The sequence below is a fragment of the Enhydra lutris genome, unplaced genomic scaffold, assembly GCF_002288905.1.
Source record: "Enhydra lutris kenyoni isolate GAN:26980312 unplaced genomic scaffold, ASM228890v2 scaffoldscaffold43, whole genome shotgun sequence".
Taxonomy (NCBI): domain Eukaryota; kingdom Metazoa; phylum Chordata; class Mammalia; order Carnivora; family Mustelidae; genus Enhydra; species Enhydra lutris.
Window position 1 is genome coordinate 14,004,649 of NW_019154127.1, and position 23,670 is coordinate 14,028,318.

General features: G+C 66.6%; 1 protein-coding gene across 3 annotated transcripts; it reads left to right on the forward strand.

The window, feature by feature from the left end:
* The first annotated feature begins 75 nt into the window (after positions 1 to 75).
* LOC111155647 (phosphofructokinase, liver type) lies at positions 76 to 22,683 on the forward strand. 3 transcript variants are annotated; one of them, XM_022515926.1, is made up of 22 exons: positions 76 to 245; positions 3,940 to 4,013; positions 6,672 to 6,749; positions 8,579 to 8,768; positions 9,362 to 9,527; positions 10,027 to 10,071; positions 10,305 to 10,413; positions 12,314 to 12,409; positions 13,276 to 13,368; positions 14,569 to 14,694; positions 15,440 to 15,504; positions 15,980 to 16,064; positions 17,153 to 17,299; positions 17,630 to 17,700; positions 18,181 to 18,268; positions 18,995 to 19,147; positions 20,463 to 20,627; positions 20,898 to 20,959; positions 21,182 to 21,293; positions 21,766 to 21,865; positions 21,960 to 22,065; positions 22,274 to 22,683. In XM_022515926.1, exons 1-22 carry the CDS (start codon positions 161 to 163, stop codon positions 22,419 to 22,421), a joined length of 2,364 nt encoding a protein of 787 aa, XP_022371634.1. In that variant the 5' UTR covers positions 76 to 160; the 3' UTR covers positions 22,422 to 22,683. The 3 variants fall into 3 exon arrangements, with proteins under 3 accessions (XP_022371634.1, XP_022371635.1, XP_022371636.1); XM_022515927.1 differs by having other exon boundaries at positions 15,980 to 16,043; XM_022515928.1 differs by lacking the exon at positions 14,569 to 14,694 and having other exon boundaries at positions 15,980 to 16,043.
* The last annotated feature ends 987 nt before the right edge of the window (positions 22,684 to 23,670 follow it).

A 23,670-nucleotide genomic window follows, 5' to 3' on the forward strand; every position in this document is an offset into this window, starting at 1 on the left:
GCGGGGCCCGGAACCGCCTCGCGGCCGCCCTCTCCGCCCCTGCCCGCGCCCCCCGCCGGTGACCTCACACGTGGCGCGGGGCGGGGACAGCGGCGCGGGGCGGGCCCGGCGACAGTGCGCGGCCCCGGCAGGAGCGAGCGCGGCCCGTCTCGGCGCCGCCATGGCCACCGTGGACCTGGAGAAGCTGCGAATGTCCGGGGCCGGCAAGGCCATCGGCGTGCTGACCAGCGGCGGAGATGCGCAAGGTGAGCGGGGCGCGGGCGCTTGGCCGGGCGGGGGACACTGCGGGGGGGTCTGCCTGTCCCTCGACCCCTCCAGGAGCCCCCGCCCCGCTCGGCCGCGATCCGGGGGGCGCGCGGCCGGCCAGCCGGGCCTGCGCTCCAGCCTGCGCCCCCGGTGCCGCTCATCCCGACCCCTTGCGGGTCTTCCTGTCGGCGCCGGCGCCCTCCCCGCTCCTCGCCGGACGCGCCCGAGCCGCCGGCGGACGTGCCGACAGCCACGACCTCCGCGCCCCGCCCCCGGCCGCCGGGGGTGTGTCTGCGCTGCCGCGGTGGCCCGGGACGCTCGCGGGTGGCGGCGTCAAACCGGCGCCCTCGCCGCTCGGGCCGGCCGCCCGCCCCCGCCCCTCTTTCCGGGCCGCACGTGCCAGGACTCCGTTTCCTGGAGCTCACGATGCGCGGAGGTGCCCGGACTGGGCAGGTCCCCCGCCCGGCAGGTCCCTCACCCGCCGGCCCGGGAGCCCCGCTCTTCCTGCTTCGCACACGCTACGCTACCCGGGGCCATCCTGCTTCCCCGAACCTCCGACGATGCACCCCTACCTCTCCTCCTCCACCCGGGCTGGCAGGGCTGGGGCTGGCAGGCGGACCCACAACAGCCCTTCTGTTTGGGGCCTCGGTGGGGACGCGAGCTGGATCGGGGGAGGTTTGGGCAATTTTCCCGTGCTCAGACGTGTGCTCACTCCCTTTGTACAGGGGAAGCCAGCGGCCCTGGTGGCCTGTTCTGTTGGGGGGGTGGTTGCCACCGCAGGGGCCTGGTCTGGTCCTGAGTGCTGCTCTCCAGTGCCTCTGGCCTGGGGGGGCTGCTGTGGCACCTGACTTGCTCAGCCTGCACAGCCCCACTGCACACCCTGACCCCTGCACCCTGCACCCCGGGTGACCTCAGGTAGACCAGAAAGGAGACCCCTGCGGGGATGGGCCGGGCCTGCCTCCTTCCAGATCAGGAAGCGCAGACACATCTCTCTGCTTCTCTCTCAGGCCCCCCGGCTCCCCATTCCTCCTTGGGAAGCAGGGAAGAGGTGGGAGGAGGAGGCCTTCAGGAGCCCAGAGGGGCGGAGTTAGCTGCTGTCCGGTGCTGCCCTGCACAGGGGCCCTCTTGCAATTTGCCCGCAGGCCTCTGGGCCTGGCATGGCTGGCGGGTGGGTGAAGGGTCCTGGAGGAAGGGCTCTGGCCCTCGAGGGTGCTGCCACCCCAGACAGGTGGGCCACGTGAGAGCAGAGCCTGTGTGAGCAGCCGGTGCTCTGTCTGATGCGGGGCCAGGCTAGCCTGTGGCCTTGGAGGGAAGCTACAGGGGCTAGCTGGTGTCCTGGGGGACAACAGAGCCTTGCGGAGTGTAATTGCTGAACCCAGTCCATGGGTGCAGGCCCTGGGCTGGCTCACCCTCTTGCCAGCTCCGCCCCCGCGATCTGGCCCAGATGGTGGGTTCTCGGTTTAGGGGTCCCAAAGGCCGAGCTCACAGGGACCTGGTGACGCGTGCCCGTGTGGGTGCTGGGCTGACAGCACTACGGGGAGTGGGGACTTTGGGGTACACTTCCCCCGGATGCTAAATTCTGCACTTGCTGGAGTGCGGGAAAAGGACCCACCTCGTGCAGGGAGGGCCAGGCCTGGTCATGATTGGGCTGTGACCTGCGTGCTGACTTGACCCAAGCGTGTCCCTTGGGGCCATGGTTTCCCCTTCTGGAAACAGGGGAGTGGGCGAGAGCATCCTTGGCCGGTGGAGGGAAGGCGGCAGGGGAGGACTTGGTGCCAAAGTCACGAGAAGACTAAGAAAGAGTGGGACCTGCCCCCCACTTCTCCCCCAGGTCTCCACAGGCGGGACTTAGCTTGCTCGCCCACCCCACTGCCCCCCACCGCGCGTCTTCCCAGCCCACAATTAAAGTTGTTCCCTGAGCCCAGTGTCATCGTGTGGCCGCCACTTTCTCACACATTCGTTTTCTGGGAGCGGAGGAGGAAAGAGCACGTGAGGACGTGGACTTCAGGCAGAGGTCTGGTTGCTGTCTCTGCGCCCATTGCAGGGCCGAGGGTCGAGGGTCCTGGGTCCTGGGGTGGTCTGGCAGCTGCGGCTTTCTCGCTCGCTCTCCTGACCCCGCCCGGGGCCTGGGGCCTGAGGCTGGCGCCTAGGGTTTATTTTGAGAAAGAAAAGCAGATTAAAGGGAAGTCAAAAGGCTCTTTTAAGAAGCAGCTTACAGTGAGGTGTACAAGGGAAACCAGGCCTCGGGCCACGTTCCCACGCCAGGCAGCTGACCCAGTGCCGTTCAGTCCTGCTCTGAAAATCACACCGGCCCGTAACATGGTCTGAACCGGTAGCAGGAGCTCGGGGCCTCCACTCTCCGAGGCCCCACACAAGCCCACCGCAGGCTCGGGAGATGATCATGACCCCAGGGGTGGTCCGCCCTGTGTCACACACAGCTGGGGGCCACCAGAGAGACCTCCAGTCCCACGGTGGGCCTGGGTCCCTGGCCACTGCCCTCCCACCCATAGTCCCCACCTGTGCCCTCTGTCCTCACCTCCCGGGCCAGAGCTGGGGCTTGGACCTTGAGCTCACGGTGGGCCCAAAAGGACCTCGCCCTGAGTTAGGAGAGAGTGGAAGGCCTGGGCTGGCGTGGGTCTGGGGGCTGCAGTGGGGCTAGGCTGGCGTGGGTCTGGGGGCTGCAGTGGGGAGGGAAATTTCCTGCCATCTCCTCTCCCTTGCCACCCTCACCTCGGGCGGGGAGCTGGGCTCCTGCCTCAATGTCATTCTCTGCTTCTCCCCCTTGGGGCATCGTGGGACACAATGATTCCTGTAGAAATGAGATTTTCTTGCTAAAGTCAAGAGCGTAAGCGGCGAGTGTGGCCAGCTCAGGTCCCAGTGGCCTCTGTGCTCTGTCCCCTGTGATGTCTTGGGTGCCCTGCCCCTGGAACCCCTGGCATTGGACCTCAGATGTAGGACTCTCGGCTGCTGGGTGGGGACGAGGAGGGGTCGGGCTCCATCTGCCACTGCCTTATCCGAGGGGCTCCAGCAGGCCCCCTACCCTCCTGCTGGGACTCGGGCTTCTCATCTGTAGAATGGGGATAGTGGGCAGCACACCATCTGCTCTCCTGGGAGCCCCGTGCCGTGAGCCTGCACATGGGCGGGGCCGTGTGCTTGGGCTCCTGCTCAGGTGCTCCATGCAGCCCTGTGACCTGCCCTGTCCCCCTGGGCCCTGCCTTCTAGGCTGCAGACCTGAGAGACTTGTGTAACCAGGGCAGAGGCCTAGAGTCCTCATGTCAGGGTCCCCAGGTGGAGCGCACATGCGGTGAGGGACCCTGGAAGCCACGTGCTCCTGCAGGACACCAGAGCCGAGAGGCCCTGCCTGCCTACCCCAGCTCAGGGGGACCAGAGGGCAGGGGCTCAGGGGTCGGTGGGGGGGTCTGCCGAGTGGCCTGTGTGGGAGTGGATGCGGCCATGGAGGGTCCAGAACGTTCAACTGGTCCCTGGCTTGGGTTCTCCTGTTTTCACCCCAGGGACCCCTTCTTTCTGAGTGCTCGGGAGCTCAGAGCCCGCCGGGGGTTCACCTGTGCCTGGCCGGACCCCCCGGGGTGGGACCTCGAACTCCCCGCTCGGTGCCCCCCGAGACACAGGGGCGTCCCGGGTCCTGACCTGTGTGTGCCTCCGCTGACGGGTGTGTTGCCCCGACCCTCGCAGGCATGAACGCGGCTGTCAGAGCTGTGACGCGCATGGGCATTTACGTGGGAGCCAAAGTCTTCCTCATCTACGAGGTAAGGCGTGGGGTGGGGTCTTGGACCCCCACGAGGGTCTAGGCCAGCTGTGCGCCGGGGCCAGCGTGTAGGCGGGAGGGCGGACCCCTGACCATGGCTCACTGTTCAGAGAACAGGGATGGGGCCGTGGAGGCCGGTCACGACATGATGGGTGGAGAGGGGCTGGGCCCCGGCTCTGGGGTGCAGGTGGCGGGCCCACCCTGGGTGCTTGCGGGGAGGGCCATGACCCTTGAGGTGCAGGATGGGGGGAGGCTGGGGGAGGCTGTGGCCCTCGGAGGCCGAGGACCTCATCCCCACTCATTTTTCCAGCCCCGTCCTCGGATCCCGGCCCTCCTGCCCCCTTCACCACGCACGGGGCAAACGGTGTCCCGAGTACCCGTAATGACAGAGGAGCACACCGGCGCTCTCGCTCTGTCGTGTTCCGGCTGAGTGCTGCCCCTTTGCCTTGCCCCCACCCCATCCCTGTTTCAGTTTGAGGCTCACCCTCCAGCAGGCGGGTGCCCACAGCCACACGAGGCACCGGCTTGCTCGCACACCTTTGCAGAATGTTGCCTTGTGGTTTTTGGCTGTTGTGTTACTTTGTTTTCACTTTTTACATAAACTGTGATGAGTTTCCCAGCCTCCCTCCCCTGCCTTTGGGCTGCTGGTGCAGATGTCTGGGGGTGTCTGAGTATGAGAACCAGCGAGCTGGTGGGCAGGCCTCCCTTTGCAGACCGGGCTGGCAGAGTCTCAGGAGCTGGGCGGGGGTGGGGGGTGCTCAGGGGACAGGGAAGAGTCTCCAGGGACTGGCAGGTTCCATGGACAGGGAGGGCTGGGTCCTGCACGGGCTCCCTGAGCCTGTGTACATGTGACGGGTATGTCCTTCCCTTCCGTGAGTGTGACCTCTGTTTCTTTGGCTAAGCGGGGATGTTAGGGCACATAAGCTCTTGCAACATGGTGAGTGATGGCACGTTTCACGGTCCCGAAACCCGGAAGGTTGGAATTGGCCCAGGAGCCAATGGACCTCGGGGCTCAGAGGTGACGCAGGGAGCTGCGCAGGGCTGGGCCTGCGTGAGGGCTGGAGAGGGTGGAGGGTTGGGGGCGGAGGGGCATGGTGACACACAGCGGGTAGAGGTATGCAGAGACATTCTAGAAGTTTCCAAGGCTAGACTGACTCCAGCTGAGCGGCCCGGCCACAGCCGTGTCTCCGGGGATGCAGGGTGCACAGTGGGGCAGGGGGCAGCACCGAGCTTGGGCTCTGCGCCCAGTTCTGGGCTTCCGCGGGCGGAGAGCTGCCTGTTTGCCGCTGCTTGCCCTGGGCAGTGCTAGCTGTGGGTTTTCGGGTCATTTTCTTGCTTTTTTTGGTACCTGGGTTTGGGGGGAGGGGCTGGCTTCTGTCCTAGTGGCAGAAAATTCCTGAGGGAGATGGGGGGAGGGGAGGGAGGGGGAAGGAGGAGGGTCCTGACCTAACCTAAGTGGAAGAAAGCAGCCTGGTGGTCCCTCAGGTCCCCCTGCGGCCCTGAGAGCCCTTGTCCAATTCTGGTTCTTGGCGGTGGGCTCCTGACCCCACCCCCAGCGCCAGGAGTGGGAGGCCCCTGCAGGCCCAGGTGATGGACAGCAAGGGTGAACCGGCCCCAGGGGAGGAGGCAGAGGGGGGAGCAGATATGCAGAGCCAAGCTGGGCTCCCGCCCCAGGCAGGACAGTGGCTCATTCCCTGTGTCACTGGTGGGGCCCAGAGGGCTGCAGGGAGGAGGTGGCCCCGCTCCTCTCAGCGTGGTGGTGCCGTGTCTTCCTACTGTTTACAAACGCACATGACCTGTGTCCAGACCCTGCGAAGAAACCCTGCAGTTCAGGAAGGGCTGGGCCGTGTGATGGGGAAATGGGCAAGAAGCTGGAATCTGCCTCCTCCCAGAGGCCCTCCAGGTAGCTGACGTCCCAGGGAGTCCCAGTTACAGCCACCTGCAGGCACTGCCACACCATCGGAATGGAGACTGGCACGGCCCAGCGCTGCGGGGGCAAGTGCCCGACCCCCGGCCACTTTGCTGCTTGGCGGGGCGGTGGCCGCGAGCGCACAGGTGCTGTCAGTGACTGCGGAGCGTCACTTGGACACAGCCAGGACACGTGTGTGTCCCTAGCCGCAGCATTTGTAAATCTCGAGCTGGAGACCGCCCAGATGGCCCCCGCAGTGGACAGATCACAAGCCCATGGGGCTGTGGGCTGACCAGGGCACAGCAGCGGCCACACACCCTTGGATGTGGCTTGTGGGTCTCTCAGACCCCGGGCTGAGCCAGACACAAGGAGCAGACCCTCAGGCTGTCTTTTGTGCGGCCCGTCGGTACCCCTAGTGGGCAGGGCAGCAGCTTCCTCGGTGGGAGGCTCCTGGGCAGAGGGACGCTGGGCATCGGGCCGGTTACATTTCTGGTCTCGGTGATTCGGCGCACGTGCTCCGGAGCTCCTCAAGCTGGCCACCTGCCAGCCTCTGCCGCGTGTCCGCTCTGAGGAAATAGGCTCGCCAACCCTGCAGAAGGTCTTCTGGAAGGGCCAGTGGGGGGCCCTGGGCTTGGGGAACCTCGGCGGCCAGGACCCCTCCAGTCAGATGGGGTCTGGGAGGATGTTCTGGGGTCCTGCTCCCCACCGGCGGTGCCGTGTGCTCTGGGCTCATGCCTGTCCCCGGTCCAGGGCTATGAGGGCCTCGTGGAAGGCGGCGAGAACATCAAGCCGGCCGACTGGCTCAGCGTCTCCAACATCATCCAGCTGGTAAGGCTGCGCGGGGCGGCCCCGTTGTGCCCAAGGGCGTGTGCTGTGCGCACCCACACACGTGCGCACATGCAGAAACGCACACGAACACCGTCCCGCAGTGGGCGGGCTCCAGGCTGACCTGGCCGGTGGCTGCTCTGGGGTGCTGGGGACACGATGGCTCCGGAATGTCCCTGCTCCGAGATCGCGCTCGGTCTTCAGCGAAGGGTGGGTAGGGAGGACAGGCCCCACTGGGAAAGGTGTGCCACAGCCCCCGAGCGGCCTCTGCCACCCTTCAGCTCTGGCTCCTCCCCTTGGTCATCATGCCAGGCTTCCCGGGCACCGAGGCAGCGGGCAAGCCGGCGTCTACAATCACATGGACAGAGTGCCCCGCTTGGGCCGGGGGTCCTGAGCGGAGGTGGTCTTGGGACCAGAGCCGGGTTGTGTGGGCACTTGTTACCTGTTTATCCCGCCAGCCTGAGTGCTTAGGTGGCAGGTGGCTGGTCATCACTGTGAGCCACCAGGGGATCAGCAAGGGCGGTGGGGGGCCAAGAGCCAGACCCTGGTGCCGAGCACGGCCCACCCCTCCTGTCCAGGGAGCGCGTTCCCGATGGAGCCCGCTCCCCCAGGCACCCGTGGGGGCCACTTTGCCGTCCCTGTTGTGGTCGGTCCGCGGGGACGTGGATGAGCCTCCTTCTTGGGCTTCACCAGACACCCCCTGCCCCTGCCAACCCGGCCGTGTCCTGGGGTGGGGCTGTGGCTTGGTCCTAGACCTTGTCCTCCACCCCAGGGGTCTAGGGAGGGTGTCCCTTAGGCCTTAGATACCCGATCGGGACATTTACTCTGCCCTAACCCTGTGTGTGAGGACGCCCGTGGCCTCTGTTCTGAGCGAGTGGCCCTGGGGATGGGGCTTTAGGCCGAGCACTAAGCTGGGCTGTGGAGCAGCGTCGAAGGTAAGGCAGGGGGAGTGGGGAGCCCAGAGCACAGAGGCGGGGAGACAGGGGGGTCGAGGGAGGAGGGGACAGAGGGGCAGGACAGAGAAGGAGGGACAGGAGGGGACAGATGGGCAGAGGGGGCCAGAGGGGCTCCTGGGAGGAAAGCTGAGCATTTGCAGGGGCTGCTGGGAGGTGCTCTGCCATCCCTGTCTCCGCCGGAGTCACCAAGGGGGCAGAGGAAGGATTTGGTCTTTGCCTACAGGGCAGTGCCACTCCACCAGCCCCTGTAAGTCTGGGGCCTAGGCCGGCCTGGTGGGTCTCACAAGCCGCATGGTAGGACACGGGGCACCCTGCTGTCAGGGTCCAGCCGGAACACAGTGGGCTCGCAGGTGCGTGCCCTGAGCCATGTCCCGGGGGTGCCCCCGACCCAAGCCGGCTGGGGTTGCGCTGACGAAGACATGCTTTTGCAGCTGACGGAGCTCCTTGCGTTTGTGGCTGCTGTGTGTGCACGTGGTTGTGTGCGTCTGTGTGCCTGCGTCTCTGTGCACGCGTGTGTCTGTGCACATCTGCGTCTCTGCGTGTCTGTGTGTGCACGTGTGTGTGGTTGTGTGTGGTTGTGTGTGCACATCTGCGTGTGTCTCTGTGTGCGTCTGTGTGCATGTGTGTGCATGTGCGCGTGTCAGGCTTCGGAGCCTTCCCTCTCCACCACCTCGAACGTGCGGAGCCTGGCACGTAGCTTGCTTCTCCGGGTCGTGAACGCGGGGAGGACCCTGGGAGGTGGGGCCCTTGCCCCGGCTTCCAGAGAAGCCCTTGGACTCGCCCGTCTGTCCCGGTTCTGCGAGATCCAGCAGCCCCTCGCTGCTGTCCTGGGCCCCCCGGTGCCCCCGCGCACCCCAGGCCGTGTCGTCTGTTCAGGGCGGCACCGTCATCGGCAGTGCGCGCTGCAAAGCCTTCACCACTCGGGAGGGCCGGCGGGCGGCGGCTTACAACCTGGTGCAGCGTGGCATCACCAACCTGTGCGTCATCGGCGGCGACGGCAGCCTCACGGGCGCCAACATCTTCCGCAACGAGTGGGGCAGCCTGCTGGAGGAGCTGGTGGCCGCAGGTGGGCCTGGGGCCCGGCACGGAGCGGCCGGGATTGTGGGAACAGGCGGGACGAGGCCGTGGGGCCGTGAAGATGCGGGAGGCGTCTGGCCACTGGCGGGGAGCAGTGGGCCCGGCGCAGCTCAAGGTCAGGGCGTTGCGGGCCTTCTGGCCACGAGTGAGGACGTCCGTGTGTGAGCCCAAGGCCTCTGGGGACGCAGCGATGGGGATCCGCAGGCAGCGCCCGTGCTTCTGGGCATGGACAGCCGTTCCCGGGTGACATCCTGGGCTGTGTGTACACGGCCTGTCCATAACTGATGCCCGGATGTGGGTTCTGGACCTTGTCAGCTTGAGGACATGGAGCCCCAAGATTGCCAGTCCGATGTTGACTTCTTGGGGTCATGTTCAGCCCTTCCGGGACCTGGAGAGCAGGGGTACCGTCTCCTAGCCTCCCCAGGAGGCCTCTCAGGCCCAGCCTCTGCCGTTCACCGCCACACCCCTGCTGCAGGACCCGGGAACTGGGCGGGGAACCTGTGTGGGATGGGGGGGCCCTGTGGCTGGGGGGCTGGGTGTGGGTGCCCCGGGGCCAGGGCCTCATGCTGGCTGCTCGCACAGGCAAGATCTCGGAGAGCACAGCGCAAAAGTACTCGCACCTGAGCATCGCGGGGCTGGTGGGCTCCATCGACAATGACTTCTGTGGCACCGACATGACCATCGGCACAGACTCGGCCCTGCACCGCATCATGGAGGTCATCGACGCCATCACCACCACGGCCCAGAGGTGAGCGAGGCCGCGCACGCCCTTCCCTGGGGGCAGGTGGCTCCCGGGGCTGAGGCCGCAGCTCTGTGGGGTCCGTGGGGGCCCCAGCTTTGCACGCGGTCTCCGTTAGACTGCCTGGTGACCCTGGGGTGGGGTGCACCCCTCAGGGGGCGTGCAGACTCCTGGCCAGGGACGGCCAGGCCCAGGGAAGGTGAGTGGCCCAGCACGGTGAGGGCAGATCTGTGGAAACCAGCCCAGAAGTGGGTGAACCCAGGCATGGGTAGCCTTTAGGTAGAGACCCAGCCACCCTGGGTGTGGGAGGGGCCATCTGTCCTTGGGCTGCTTCTGAGTCTGCTGGGTTGCTGGGGCATTTCTAGGGGAGGGCTGGGGCGGTGGGCAGTGTGGCAGTGGGCACTGTGGCCCTGCTCCCGTGCCCCGCGGCCGTTTCTGCGGGGCTGGGCCGTGCACACAGCTCACTGTGGCACGTACGGACGCCTTCCATCCTGTTCCGTGTCCACAGCCACCAGAGGACCTTTGTGCTGGAGGTGATGGGACGGCACTGCGGGTAAGTGGGCTGCCGCGGTTAGCCGGGGGTGGGCTGCTGGGGAGCAGGAGTCGGGGTGAGGAGCGTAGCAGGTGCTGGCTTCCTGCTCGAGGGATGAGAGTTTGAGGCATGATGAGACCCGGGCTGGGGGCTGGATGAGGCTCAGCTGTACCTCCCCGGGCCCCGGGGTTTGGACCGTGGTGCTGGGCTACACCCTGCCACCCCCGGTAGCGCCCAACCTTCCGCTCTCCCAGGTACCTGGCCCTGGTGTCCGCCTTGGCCTCGGGGGCCGACTGGCTGTTCATCCCCGAGGCTCCGCCCGAGGACGGCTGGGAGAACTTCATGTGTGAGCGGCTGGGTGAGGTGAGCGGGGACTGTCTTATCCCAGAGGTTCCTGCCACGAGCCGCTGCGTCTGCGTCGGCACAGGGGCCGGTGTCCCCCAGGGCGCGTCCCCGGGCAGAGAAGGCAGAGGAGGATAAAGCTTGTGATGCTGCCCCAGGCTCAGCTCCTTGGGGTCAGTGCTGACATGGGGAGGGGGCGGGAGCGGGTCACAGTTATGCTGGCTTCCTGGGGACCGTGGCCACTGAGCCTGGGCCAGGGAGGTGGCCTTCTGAAGATGGGTGGACGGGACATGGGCAGTGACCCCAGCAGGTGAGGCCCCAAGCGGGCTGTCGGGGCAGGAGAGAACGGAGAGGTGGCTGGGGGCTGAGGCCTTGTCTGGGGAACAAGCGGAGTATTTGGGAGTATCTGGGCCCCTCGGGATGGAGCCGGGGTGCCGATGCAGAGCGGGCACACTTGCCTTGGGGACCCCCAAGGGGTTGAACATAGGTTGGCCCCTCGACCAGCCCGGGGCTCAGTGGTGCCCAGGAGGGTCCTAAGGTGGGGAGGGCGCCTTCAGATCAAGGGCTGTGGTCTGGACTTGAGGCAGGGGGACCCCTGAGGTAGAGCTGTGAAGTTCACACTCAGGCTGGGGCTGTGCCCCAGAGTGAGCACCAAGGCTGCCCAGGGGCGTGGCCCTGTCTTCAGTTCCGACGCCCTCGGAGAGACAGGTGGGTGGGCCCAGGGTGGCGCTCAGTGTCCCTTCCCCACGGGATGGGGGCGGCGTCAGTCCCGTCCACTGCCCACGCTGCCTGCCGGCCACTGTGCTGCATCTCTGCCCAGACCCAGTGAGGCCAAGGGCAGGGCCTGGCCAGAGGCCCATGTTCTGTCCGTGCATGGAGTCCTTTCCTTCAGCGGGGCCCGTGGCCTTGACCCTGTGGAGTGCGGCTCAGTAGCATGGTCCCTGGCTGACCTTGGCCTCGGCTCCCCTCACTGCAAACGCGGGGCTGGGCCTTTCCGGAGTGGCCTGCACTCAGTGGCCTCCACTCTCCATGGAGCAGGAGACCTTCGGGCCCTCCCTGGCTTCCCTGAGCCTCCGATTCCCCACCTGTGAGGTGCAAGTGCCCCCCCACTCTGCCCGGCCCCCGGCTCTTCTGCTCCACCTGTAGCCCTGTCTCTGCCTGTCTCAGCTCACCTGCACTGGGTCACCTCCTCCAGGCAGTCCTCCAGGCCCACTTCTCCCTCCCACTGCACTGGAGCTCATAGGAGCTGCTCTGGTCCTCTTCCTCTCTGAGTCTCTGGATGCTATGGGGCGAGCAGGGGCTCATGGGCGAGAGCGAACGTTTGGAATGTAGTTGAAGGGATAAATGATTGGGAAGGGGCCTTCCCCGGAGAGCTCTGGGTCTGCGATGCTTAGTCCCACGGAGGGCTGGGGCAGGCTGCTGTGGGTCCCTTCGGTGCCACCGTTGACCCTCCACGGCCTGGGGAGGGGAGGGGGTCTCGCTCCAGGAGACCCTGGCTGGTGGCCAGCACCATGAGGTCCCCCCATTCTGAGGATAAGGAAACAGGCTCAGAGGTGACCTCAGGGTCCCAGTTAGCCGCGGGCAGGGTTGGCTGGGAGATGCCCTCCATCCCCGCCGGCAGCCCCGTGTCCTGGGGAGGCTGTCACGCCACATGGCTTCCTGTTGAGACTCCTTTCACAGGAGCTGGGTACCAAGTCCCCGCCACGCTGTCTGCCTGGCTCCCGGCTCTGAGGGCGCCACCCTCCCCTGCTGTCCCCAAGCCCCTGCTCCCCAGCCTTTCCCCGCCCCCAGGAGGCCCCCCCACCCCTGCTGGTGTGGACTGCGGGCCCCAGGGCGTGGACCCCAGGGAAGGCGTGGGTTGCTGTGGGTTGGGGGCCGGCGTCTGCAGGCTGACGGCCGGGCCCCGGGGCCTCTGCCACAGACGCGGAGCCGGGGTTCCCGACTCAACATCATCATCATCGCTGAGGGTGCCATCGACCGCCACGGGAAGCCCATCTCCTCCCGCTACGTGAAGGACGTGAGTTTTGGGGAGGGGGTTGGGTGACATGGGATGGGTGGGGCCTCGGTGGGGGCGGACCCCCCTTTATCTCCAGTCCGCAAGGGCTCTAGCTGGGGCCCGCGGACAGAGGGTGCTTCCTTGTTCCTGACGATAGCCAGATGTGGGGCGGGCATGCCGGGGGCTCCCCGAGTCGGCTGGCCCCAGAGGCCGAGTGGGGCCCCACATCTGCTGGGAGCCACCCACCCCCCCGCTTCTCGTCTCCATTCAGAACGTGTTCCCTGCAGGGCAGGCCCACCCCCATCCCGGAGGCCAAGTCCAGGCCCCCAGCAACATCCCTGTGACAGGGCCCTTGCCCCTGCTGGCCCTTTGGTGACCGTGACCCCCACCGAGTGCAGGACCAACAGCCAAAAAACTGACTCTGGAGGCGGGAGGGGCTTCGTATGACCTCCAGCTACCTGTTGCACTTTGCCCCAGGGCCCTGGGCCCCGGGCCCCGGCCTCCTGAGCGGGCACAGGCCCCAGGAGCCTCTGTGCCCACTTTCATGGGCCGTCCAGCTTCTGTGTCCCTACCGAGTCTGCACTCAGGGCCCAGAGGCACAGTCCTGGGGGAGCCTGACCCGAGGGGCTAGACCATGGCCACAGGCTGTGGGGACACGGCCATGCACACTCACAAGGGAAACGCCGATGCTCACACGGCAGCTGCACACACACACTCACACTGTGGGAACGGAGCTGGCACTGCGGGGACCACAGGCTGTGGGGACCCCGACACGGGGGCACGGACACCCCGACATCCCTGAGGATGGGGAGCGGCGAGGACCGGGGCTGGGGGCCTGTGGGGCGGGCACGGACCCCAAGGACCCCCTACTCTCTCCCAATGAGCAGCTGGTGGTCCAGAGGCTGGGCTTTGACACGCGTGTGACTGTGCTGGGCCACGTGCAGAGGGGAGGGACCCCTTCGGCGTTTGACCGCATCCTGGTAGGTGGGGCTGGGCTCTGGCCCTGGGTGTGCACGTGGGCGAGTGTGGTGGGCACATCCTTGCCGCTGCTGGTCTCAGGGACTGAGGCGTGGCCCCTCCATTTCTCTGTGTGGTGAGCAATGCGGGGCTGGGGTCCCATCCCCACCCCACACCTCAGCAACCTTGGTGCCAGACCCCCTGCGGTGGCACTTGGCAGGTCTCTAGGAAGGGAGAGGGTGCACAGGGGCAAGGCGCACGGCTCAGCCCTGCTAGGGTCTGATGTCGGGTGGTGTAAGCCCGGCACCATAGCTCCTAGGGTCTGGGGGAGGCCCTGGGGGTGCAGAGGCTGGACTGTGGCCTGAACGCCGTCACTGTCCTGACCCTGCTGGGTCCCCTGGTCCTCTGCCAAATGGGAATCCTGTGCCACCAAATGGGGACAGGGTCAGGGGCCCAGAAAGGCCCCATGGATGGTAAAGTGCCCACCTACGGGGGCTGGTCACCCTGGGCCTGGGGCCCACGGCGAGCTGCACCTGCCTTCCCCGGGAGGCCCCGGTGTGGTGTCTCCTCCCCCGCCTCCCCCAGTCAGTCCCACATGGAGCAGCAGGGACACTGACCCACCCGGCTGGGCGCTTTCAGCTCCCCGACCATGTGAGACTGCAGGGGTGAGGTCAGGAGAGCCTCCTGAGGGTGTCAGGACAGCAGGGCTGTCCTTCCCCCGAGCCTGGGGGGCAGAGATGTGGGGACGGCTCCGGGTCTCCCTTCCACCCCTCAAGAGAACGGACTGGGCGGCCGGTGGAAGACGTGAGCTCCTGGGTCAGACTGGGGCGGGTGGAGCAACAGCATTTTGTGCTACTGCTGAGCTCCGTGCCCCCAGGGCCACCCCTGCACTCAGTGGGCAGCACCGGCGGCAAGGAGCCCGAGCTCAGGGACGCCGATGCCCCCTAGTGAGCTGCCCCAGCTCCCGTCAGGCTGTGCCTGTGGTGGGGCCGAGCCTCCCTCGCGGGGCTCTTGTGAGTGGTGGTTGCGTGAGGTCAGTTCCGGTACCGCCTGTTCTAGAACCTTCGACCGGTGTGTGTGTGTGTCGGGCGCAGGGCCCCGAGGCTGCGGGCGCCGAGACCTGGGGTGCATGGTGTGGGCCCAGAGCCGAGAAGGGTCACGTGCACATGGTTTGTGGGGGGTGGTGCCCCTGCTTGAGAGCCGCCCGCCCCGTCCCCTCTCAGAGCAGCAAGATGGGCATGGAGGCCGTCATGGCGCTGCTGGAGGCCACGCCGGACACGCAGGCCTGCGTGGTCAGCCTGTCGGGGAACCAGTCCGTGCGGCTGCCCCTCATGGAGTGTGTGCAGGTGGTAAGTTCTGGTCTGCCCAGGGCGGGCCGGGCGGGGGAACCCAGGGAGATGCCCTGCTCTGCGCTGCTGGCCCCCTTGCCTACGGGCCCCCCGGCCCTCCCCGGGGCCTCCGAGGGGCCCCCACCCAGCGGGCCCAGGCCCAGGCCCTTCCCCACCCCGTCGCCCTCGGGGTCCTGCCGCTTCTCTGTTACCTGCGGCCCCCTCCTGTCCTGGCTGCAGTCCTCGGGTCGGAGAGGGGGGCGGGAGCAAGTCCCCAAGGTGACACGAGCCCCGAGAGAGGAGTGGGAGCTGCAGAGAGCAGGGATAGCCAGGGTCATGAGCTTCCTGGAGCCTTCGTCCCTGGCCTGACCTGGGCTGGGCAGGGGAGGGCGTTTGGGGTAGGCTGGCAGTGGGGGCAGTGGGTGGCCAGAGCCACTGTGTAAACTCTGCAGATGTTGGGGGACACTTGGCAAGGCTCGGGGGGGCAGAGGGAGTGGGGACGCTGGCCCTGGTCTGCAGGTGGCAGGAGAGTCCCGGGGGCCTGGCGGGGCCCCACAGAGCTGAGGAGGATGGGGAAGACCTGGGGACCACCTGGTCTCAGCCGGCTCTCCCGACTGCCGGCCTTGGCAGTGACCACTGCCCGGCAGGTGCAGGACAGGCCCACCGAGTTGGGCGGGCACCGTGCGTGTGTGTGCACGCGTGTGTGTGTGTGCACGCGTGTGCGTGCGCCGGCCTTCTCCAGCCTGTGTTTCTCGTTTCCGTTAAGACAAAGGAGGTGCAAAAGGCCATGGACGAGAAGAGGTTCGACGAGGCCATCCAGCTCCGCGGCAGGTGAGGCCCTCGCGGGGCCTGGAGCCAGAGTGGCTGTCTGGTCGCCGGGCCCACCGCACACCCCTGCATGGCTCGCACATGACTGTGCCTGCAGAGGTGAAGCTGCACGTCTTTCCTGAGACTCTTTCTGCTGAGCGTGTGGCCAAGCAGTGTGGAGTGGAACAGCAGGAACGGGGGTTCAGCGGTCCCTGTGACTGGGAAGCAGGCAGGCCGTGGGGTGGAGAGGAGCTGCCTGCAGGGTGGAGGAGAGAGGGTGGCCCGGGTGGGGTCTGGCGGGGGCTGTCCATAGAAGGAGGCAGTCGGGGGAGGTCTGGAGGGGCCCAGGGGACCGGACCTGCAGCTGTGACTTCCCTGGCCGCGCCTCCTGCTGGCTCGGAGCCGCCCACCCCGCCCGGCGGGATGCAGGGTGCTTGCTTGGCTGAGGGGTGTGGCCCAGGGCTGCGGGCTGCACGGCGCAGACTGGCTTCCTTCGCAGGAGCTTTGAGAACAACTGGAACATTTACAAGCTGCTTGCGCACCAGAAGCTCTCCAAAGAGAAGGTGAGGTCACTCACCGCTGCCGCTTTCTCAAGCCTGGTCCGCTGCTGGGGTCTGCCCCGGCTCTGCCTGTGGGTCGAGGTCCACCCTGGGGGCTCGTGTACCCACTCCTGTCTGGGTTCTGATCTGTGAGCCAAGAGGCTTGACCAGCAGGTCCCAGACAGCCGGTGTCTGGGCCTGGAGGTGACCTCGGCCGCTTGCTTAGCCAACAGCTGAAGGAAGTCAAGTCAGGTCTGGGGGTTTAAGTCAGGACAGAAGGGATCTAGCACTTATGTTCTAAAACAGCTAATAGCCTCATGACGTGGGCTTTCTCCAAAACTTGTTCTGATCCCCTGGGGACGAGGAAGGGGTCCCGTGGAGACCGTCCTAGACCATGGGACCCCGGCCCCCATTCATCCCGGGGCTGGTCAGGGAGGGGTGGGCTGAACCTGCCCTCCAGCCGAGTGGTCTCCCCGCCTGGAACCGCCACAGGGGGACTGAGTCTGGGGCGGCAGGGCTGTGTTCCCAGGACCCACGAGAGCCACGCTGCCTGGAGAGCCGCTGGCCGGCCACACGTGGCCATGGAGCGCTTGGGACGCGGTGCCCGGCGGGGTGGGCTGTGTGTGCCCGGCACGCACCAGACTCCGGGCACACGGTCAGGAAGCTGGCCGCTGGGAGTTGCTTGAGGTGACATTGGTTCGTCAGGTTAAGCCAACCGTGCTCCTAAACTAGCGTCACCTGCTTCTTTGCACTTTTTAACGTGGCTCCTGGAAAACCTCCGTGACACCGCGGCCCCCTTTGCTGCGCGTCTGTGCTGCTCGCCCAGCGCATGGGGCGCCGGCTGCCCTGAGCCCAGAGTGTGGGGTGATGCCTGGAAGCTTCTAAATAGGCTCTGATACTGGCCGGCGCCTGCACCGCTGTCCCCCACCACCATGCTTGGCTGGGAGCCCCCACAGTCCCACGGAGGCCTGTGGCTGCGGTGCGGCGGGTCCCCTAACCGCGCTGGGTCTGGCCCTGAGGCTTGCGGGACCCGGGCCCGGTGCTGGGAGCTGCGCTCTCGCTGACCTCTGTCTGGCTCCGCTGGTTCCTCCCCAGCCCTGTGCTCACCTTCCTGTCCCCTCTCATTCTCGAAGACCAACTTCTCCCTGGCCATCCTGAATGTGGGCGCCCCGGCGGCCGGCATGAATGCGGCGGTGCGCTCGGCCGTGCGGACTGGCATCTCCCAGGGCCACACGGTGTACGTCGTGCACGATGGCTTCGAGGGACTGGCCAAGGGTCAGGTAGGTGTGGCTGTGCGGGCACGGTGGCACGTGTGTGAGTCGTGTGACCGCCCCCAGCTTGCTCACAGCGAACAAGGACTGGGGGCTCACGGTACAAAGTCAGGGCGATGGCCCGGGTCGGGTCCCCGAAGAAGGCGGCGGGAAGGCCCTCGGGAGACGGTTAGCTCCCCCGTGGGGGCCCCAGACCATGTCTGTGCCCCCCTGAGTACCTGGCACAGCCCACTGGTGCTGCGCGGATGGGTTCGCACTGAGCATGGGCCCGTCGGAGGAGGAGGAGGAAGGGTGACCCTGGCCTGTCCCTGAGGCTGCGCCTCCCCCGCTTCCCCACAGGTGCAAGAAGTGAGTTGGCACGACGTGGCCGGCTGGCTGGGCCGGGGCGGCTCCATGCTCGGGACCAAGAGGTGAGCTGCTGGCTGCGGGCCCGGGCCCCCGGCCACCGTGGGTGGCTGGGAGAGGGAAACGCAGACAGCGGCTCGGTTGTGGTGGGGTGGCTGCAGGGGACACTTGCCCCGTGGCCGGGAACTGAGTCCTGACTTCTGGAGGGTGGACCTGCCTGCCCCTTCGTGGCTGAGAGCCGACCGAGGTCACCTGTGCAGGGAGAGCTGCCCGGGTGGCCCTGCACCCATGGAGGACATCCTGTCGGGCAGGAAGTGGGCTCCCAGGTGGCGGGAGACGAGGGCCGCCCCCTCCCCCTCAGCAGGTGCTCAGGCCTCTTTGTCCCACTGTGGGCCCCACATGTCCCCCGGCGCCGAGCCTCTTCCACCTCCAAGTGGGGACACAGCATGTCCAGGGCCCGCGGTCGCCCGGGGTTGGCTGCCGCGCTGGTGGGTCCTCGTAGCGTGCGTGCGGTGCCATATTCATCTGGTTTTCGTGCGCCGTAGGACGCTGCCCAAGAGCTACCTGGAGAAGATCGTGGAGAACATCCGCGCCCACAACATCCACGCTCTGCTGGTCATCGGCGGCTTCGAGGTGAGGGCCGCGGCGGGGCACCAGCTCGGGGCGGGGACGCTGGAGGGTCGTCCCTGCCGGAAGCCCCGTGTGCGGAGAAGTCCACGGCCAGCCGCGCTCACGGGGCCGCGGACACGGGGTTCAGTGTTGGTTTCACGATGCGCAGATTGATGTGGGCACCCGGGTGCTGGTTGGGGGGCGGGCGGGTGATGGAGGGGAGTGGCAGGGGGAGGCGCAGCAGCTCCTGGTTGGGGGGCGGCCCAGGGTGCCAAGCCCCATGGCCCCCTCGCCTGTTCCCCCTCCCTGCTCTGGCCTTCCCCCGCCCGCCTGTGAGCTGGGGTCCCTCGTGCAGCTCCCGGGCCGGGTTCTGAGCATCTCAGCTGCCTGCTGGGGGGACCCCGGTGCTCAGGCAGCCCCGTAAGTGACACCTGCCCGTTCCCGGAGCGGCCCCAGTCCCTGCCACCGGCACCAGGTGGATGGGACCACAGCAGGGCGGGCAGGCCTCCTTCCTGTCCTTGGAGTCCAGCTTCCCGGGCTGACGGCCGCACAGCTGGCTGGGTGGGGTGCCCCTGGTCACGGCCCTGGGGGTAGGAGCAGGTGGGTGCCGCGCCCCCATCCCAGGCACACGGTGGGTCAGCTGGGTGGGAGGGCCAGGAATGCCCGGCCTGGGAGCCCGCCTGCCCCTCGCGGCTGCAGCCCAGCCTCGCGGGCATCCCTGAGCCCCTGGCGCCTGCCTGTGCACCCCAGGCCTACGAGGGCGTGCTGCAGCTGGTGGAGGCCCGTGGGCGCTACGAGGAGCTGTGCCTTGTCATGTGTGTGGTTCCCGCCACCATCAGCAACAACGTCCCCGGCACCGACTTCAGCCTGGGCTCCGACACTGCGGTCAACGCTGCCATGGAGGTAGGACGCTGCCTTCCCTCATCCCCCGCGTAGGCAGGACACGGGAGGACACGGCGTGGCACTGGGAGGGAGGGGCAGCAGGAAGTAAGGCCTCGTGGGTGGCCTGCAGGTCTGTGGCTCTGGGGTCACTGTGGCATGAGGCCCTGGGGGGTCAGGGCCAGACCCCCACTGGGCGGGGCTAATGCCCGTGTGGAGGGGGCCGTGGTCCTGTCCAGTGAACAGCCACATGTGGATGTGGGAGAGCCCAGGCCCCTGATTGGGATGTGGGAGGGTGGGTGCCCGCCTGGAGCTCCATGGGGGCCTCCCCGTGACTCTCACCCCATCCATGACCCTCCCATGAGCCCGCTGGGGTCAGCACCTGTATGTGGGGGCATCTTGGGCTGAGAGGAGCAGCTCCTGTGTGATACTACAGAAAGGAGAAAAGAGAACAAACGAGACTACAGGGTCCGCTGACCCAGGGACCGCACGATCTTAAACGTCAAGCCCTGCCATGTCACCGCTGTGGGCCGCCCGCGGCTCCTCACCAGCACCAGACATGGTCCTGTTTTCTTTGCCTCTATGATGGCAAGAATGGCATTCTGTTTAATTTATAGCTCTGATTTTGGGTGAAGGTGAACTTTTTTCTCTGTTTATTACCCGTTTGAAGATTTTATGGAAAAATTACGTTTTCCTGTTTTTTGCCCGTTTTTCTCTTGGTGAGTTTTTTATTTGTAAATGCTCTTTATATATGTAGGCTATCTATCCTTTGGCAAACATGAGAGCATTTTCCTCCACTTTGCTGGTTGTCTCTTACTTGGGGTTTAAACTCATGGTTCAGACCCCAGTCACCTACTGGTCTCGTTTCTCTTTTGTCAGTTTTTTAATGTTATAATTTCCTTTCAAACTCTGAAACTTTTGGGTAAGAATTATCCTATGTCACATCGTTGTTGGCATCTACAGAATGTGGGCATCGTGTCACCTGGTCCCCTGTTCCCATGACCCTGTGGCGGCTGGGGTGCGGGTCCCCTGCTCCCACAACCCCACGGTTCCACGGACCACTGAGAAAGTGAAGGCCGGGTGTTTCCCAGGCCCAACGTCAGAGCCTTTGAGCCACACCCCTGGCCTGCACCCAGCAGGAGCTGCTGACACTCCTGTCTCCCTGGGGGCACAGTGGCCCCGGCTGAGGACCCTGCTTCAGACAGCCCTGTGGAGAGTGTGTGGGAGGGCACCCTGGGCGTGGCGGAGCATGGGGCCATCCTGGCCTCCGCCCCTGCACAGGGCGCCCTGGGGAGCGCCCTGGGGCCCTGGGGAAGGCCCTGACCGCCCCGTCCCCCAGAGCTGTGACCGGATCAAGCAGTCGGCCTCGGGGACCAAGCGCCGCGTGTTCATCGTGGAGACCATGGGCGGCTACTGCGGCTACCTGGCCACGGTGACCGGCATCGCAGTGGGCGCCGACGCTGCCTACGTCTTCGAGGACCCTTTCAACATCCAAGACTTGAAAGTGAGCTGAGCCCCCAGCCCGTCTCCCGCCACGGACCCCGCAGTGGGGCTGGGTGCGGCTCCCCAGACCCACGCAGCCCCCCACACCCTGTGTCTACTCTGTGGTCGCCATGGCTGCCGTGGCCTCCTGGCCCAGCCCTGGCCCTGGGACCCTGCCAGCAGCTGCAGGCCTCCCCTCGGTCACACAACCTCCAGGGCGGGCCGGGCTGGGGGACTCCGGCCACATGGCGGCTGACTCCCTACTCACCCTTCACGTCCCCTGTCCCCTCAGGCCAACGTGGAGCACATGACGGAGAAGATGAAGACAGAGATCCAGCGGGGCCTCGTGCTGCGGTGAGGCTGCTGGGGGTCCGGGCGGGAGGGCATCTGCCCGAGCCACGGTGGGCCTCGCAACGGGGCTGTGGAGGGGCCGCTGGGCAGAGCTGGGCCGGACGGGCCTCGCCGGGGGCTCCATGCCCTCTCCCAGAACTGGTCCGTGGCCCGGCAGGGGGTCAGTGTCTGGGACCAGACCCCGGGGCGCCTCCCTCGTAACCCGGGCCGGGCCCCTCCTTCCAGAAACGAGAAGTGCCACGAACACTACACCACGGAGTTTCTGTACAATCTGTACTCCTCGGAGGGCAAGGGCGTGTTTGACTGTAGGACCAACGTCCTGGGCCACCTGCAGCAGGTAGGGGCTGGGGGCGTGGGCTCTGGGCTCAGCCTCCACCAGGGAGGGCATGGCAGGATGGGGGCCCTTCCTTGTTCACGGCCTCATGCGGTGCCCTGGTCACAGGCCACCGGCCGCTTCCCGCTCATGCCCGGCATCCCTCAGTGTAGTGAGGAGGGCGAGACGCCCGTCCCACGAGTCCTTAGTGCTAAGAAGGGGCAGGCCCGGTCCCCTCCCTTCTAGACCTCCTGGGGGCCTGCCAGCATCCCGAGCTGTGGGCTCCCAGCCCACGTGGGGGCTCCCCTCTCCGGGGGACTACGCACTTGCCAGGGGTGGGCCCCCAAAGGCTGCCCAGCTGGAGGAGCCCGCCAGCCCCTGGAGGTGGTTCTCAGGCTGGATTCGGGGTGGAGAACGAGGGAGCAGATGGGAAATGGGGTGGGGGCGTGGTGGGGCTCCCCTGGCATCATCTGCCTTGTACCCGCTGCGTTTCCAGGGCGGAGCTCCGACCCCCTTTGACCGGAACTATGGGACCAAGCTCGGGGTGAAGGCCATGCTCTGGATGTCGGAGAAGCTGCGGGCCGTCTATCGCAATGGTGCGTGGCAGGACGGGGTGGCGGCCCTGGGCCCGACCTTGCCCTCTGCCAGGACCCAGGGTTCAGGGCCGCCAACCAGAGCCTGTGTCCACAGGGCGGGTGTTTGCCAATGCCCCGGACTCGGCCTGTGTCATCGGCCTGCGGAAGAAGGCGGTGGCCTTCAGCCCCGTCACCGAGCTCAAGAAGGACACGGACTTCGAGTGAGCGCCTCGGAGACAGTGGGGGGCAGCCCTGACCCCACAGGCGGCCCCGTTCCCGTGCCCAGGGCCACCCCTGTGCCCCCCTCGCCCAGCCGGCCTGTCCCGGGAGCATACGTGGGAGGGATGGGGACGGCCGTGCTCTGGGGCCGGGTCCCGCGGGGGCTGCCGTCCAGCTGTGGCCCCTGAGCACCCCCCCCACTCCCCGCAGGCACCGCATGCCCCGGGAGCAGTGGTGGCTGAACCTGCGGCTGATGCTGAAGATGCTGGCCCACTACCGCATCAGCATGGCTGACTACGTGTCCGGGGAGCTGGAGCACGTCACCCGCCGTAGCCTCAGCATCGACAAGGGCTTCTGAGGCCGCTTGTCCTCTCTCCCAGGAGCCCGCGGGCGGGCGGGCGGGGGCTGCGGCCTTCTTGGCCCTGGCTGTGCCCCCGCTGTCCGCCAGCCTCTCTGACAGCACTGAGGCCCCTGGATGCCCACCTTCTGGTCTGGGGGTGGGGGCACCCATGCGGGGTCACCGCTCCCCGTGGGCCTTGCTGGGCCAGCTGTGTGCGCTGGGCATTGCGCAGCGCGGAGCTTGCCACTTTTTCTAGAAATAAAATCCCCCTGACTGTGGAGTGCGGCCGGTCTCTGGGGAGCGGGCCCTGTGGAACCTTCCAGGAGGGTGGGCGTCTGGTGGGAGTCCCCAGCCTGTGCACACAGGCCTGGCCTCCCCCAGTCCTGGAAGGGTGTCTGAGCCTGGGTCCGGGCCCTGAGTCTGACCTGGGACAGTCGCCCCCACTGCCTGGACTGGGGTCTCAGAAACAGAGCCCAAGATCCTGGGGCGAGTGGCTGATCTGAGAGAGTTCCACAGGAAGACCCTGGGGCCTGGGGGACAGGGGAGGCTGTCAGAAATGTCACGGGGAGCCAAGGGCCCATCCACCACGAGCTCGGGGAACAGCACGGAACCTTGCTGTCCAATGTGGTGCCGGCACCAGGGTCCCCAGGAGGATGAGCTGAACCCCAACACTGCTCTCTTGGGGGCACTCCCGTCCCTCCTGAGCTTGCCGCATGACCCACTTCTGTTCCACCGCGGTTACAGGGACACTCAGTGCCGGGCTGCTCCTGGTCCGCACTCCTGCCCTCAGCACCTGCAGAGGCTTGGGGAGGGGGTGCTGGTACCCATGAGGTTTTGTGAGGGAGCCCTTGGCCTTAGGGGGTCACAGGCCACATCGGGGGCTCCTGGCGGGGGGGTGTCTCCTGGTTGAGCCTAGGGACCAGACTGGGGCCCTCTGTCCCTCCAGCTGTCTTTACGTCCCCAAGACTTTGGCAGGGTGCCTTGGTCACTCTGGGAGCAGCAGGCTTGGTGGGGGCCAGGCCAGGGGACCACGCCATCCTCACTGTGGAGGCCCCTGAGCCTAAAAGCCTTCAGGTCTACTCTGCCTGTGATGAGCGTGGGCGCTCCTGGGGCAGGCCGAGGAGGGGACAGTTCCCCAAGGAAGGGTCCCAAGTGTCTGACCCTCGAGAGACCAGGGACCAGTTCCTGGGTTCCAGAAACTTGAGTGTGCCCCTGTGTGACTGCATACGTGTGCACCTGCGAGAGTGCGTGCGTGCACCTCCGTGGC

Coding starts and splice junctions, on each gene's coding strand:
- LOC111155647 (XM_022515926.1), top strand. CDS start 161: ATGGCCACCGTGGACCTGGAGAAGCTGCGAATGTCCGGGGCCGGCAAG. Junction 10,414..12,313: donor TGTGTGAGCGGCTGGGTGAG/GTGAGCGGGGAC, acceptor CCTCTGCCACAG/ACGCGGAGCCGGGGTTCCCG. Junction 21,294..21,765: donor TCCTGGGCCACCTGCAGCAG/GTAGGGGCTGGG, acceptor CTGCGTTTCCAG/GGCGGAGCTCCGACCCCCTT.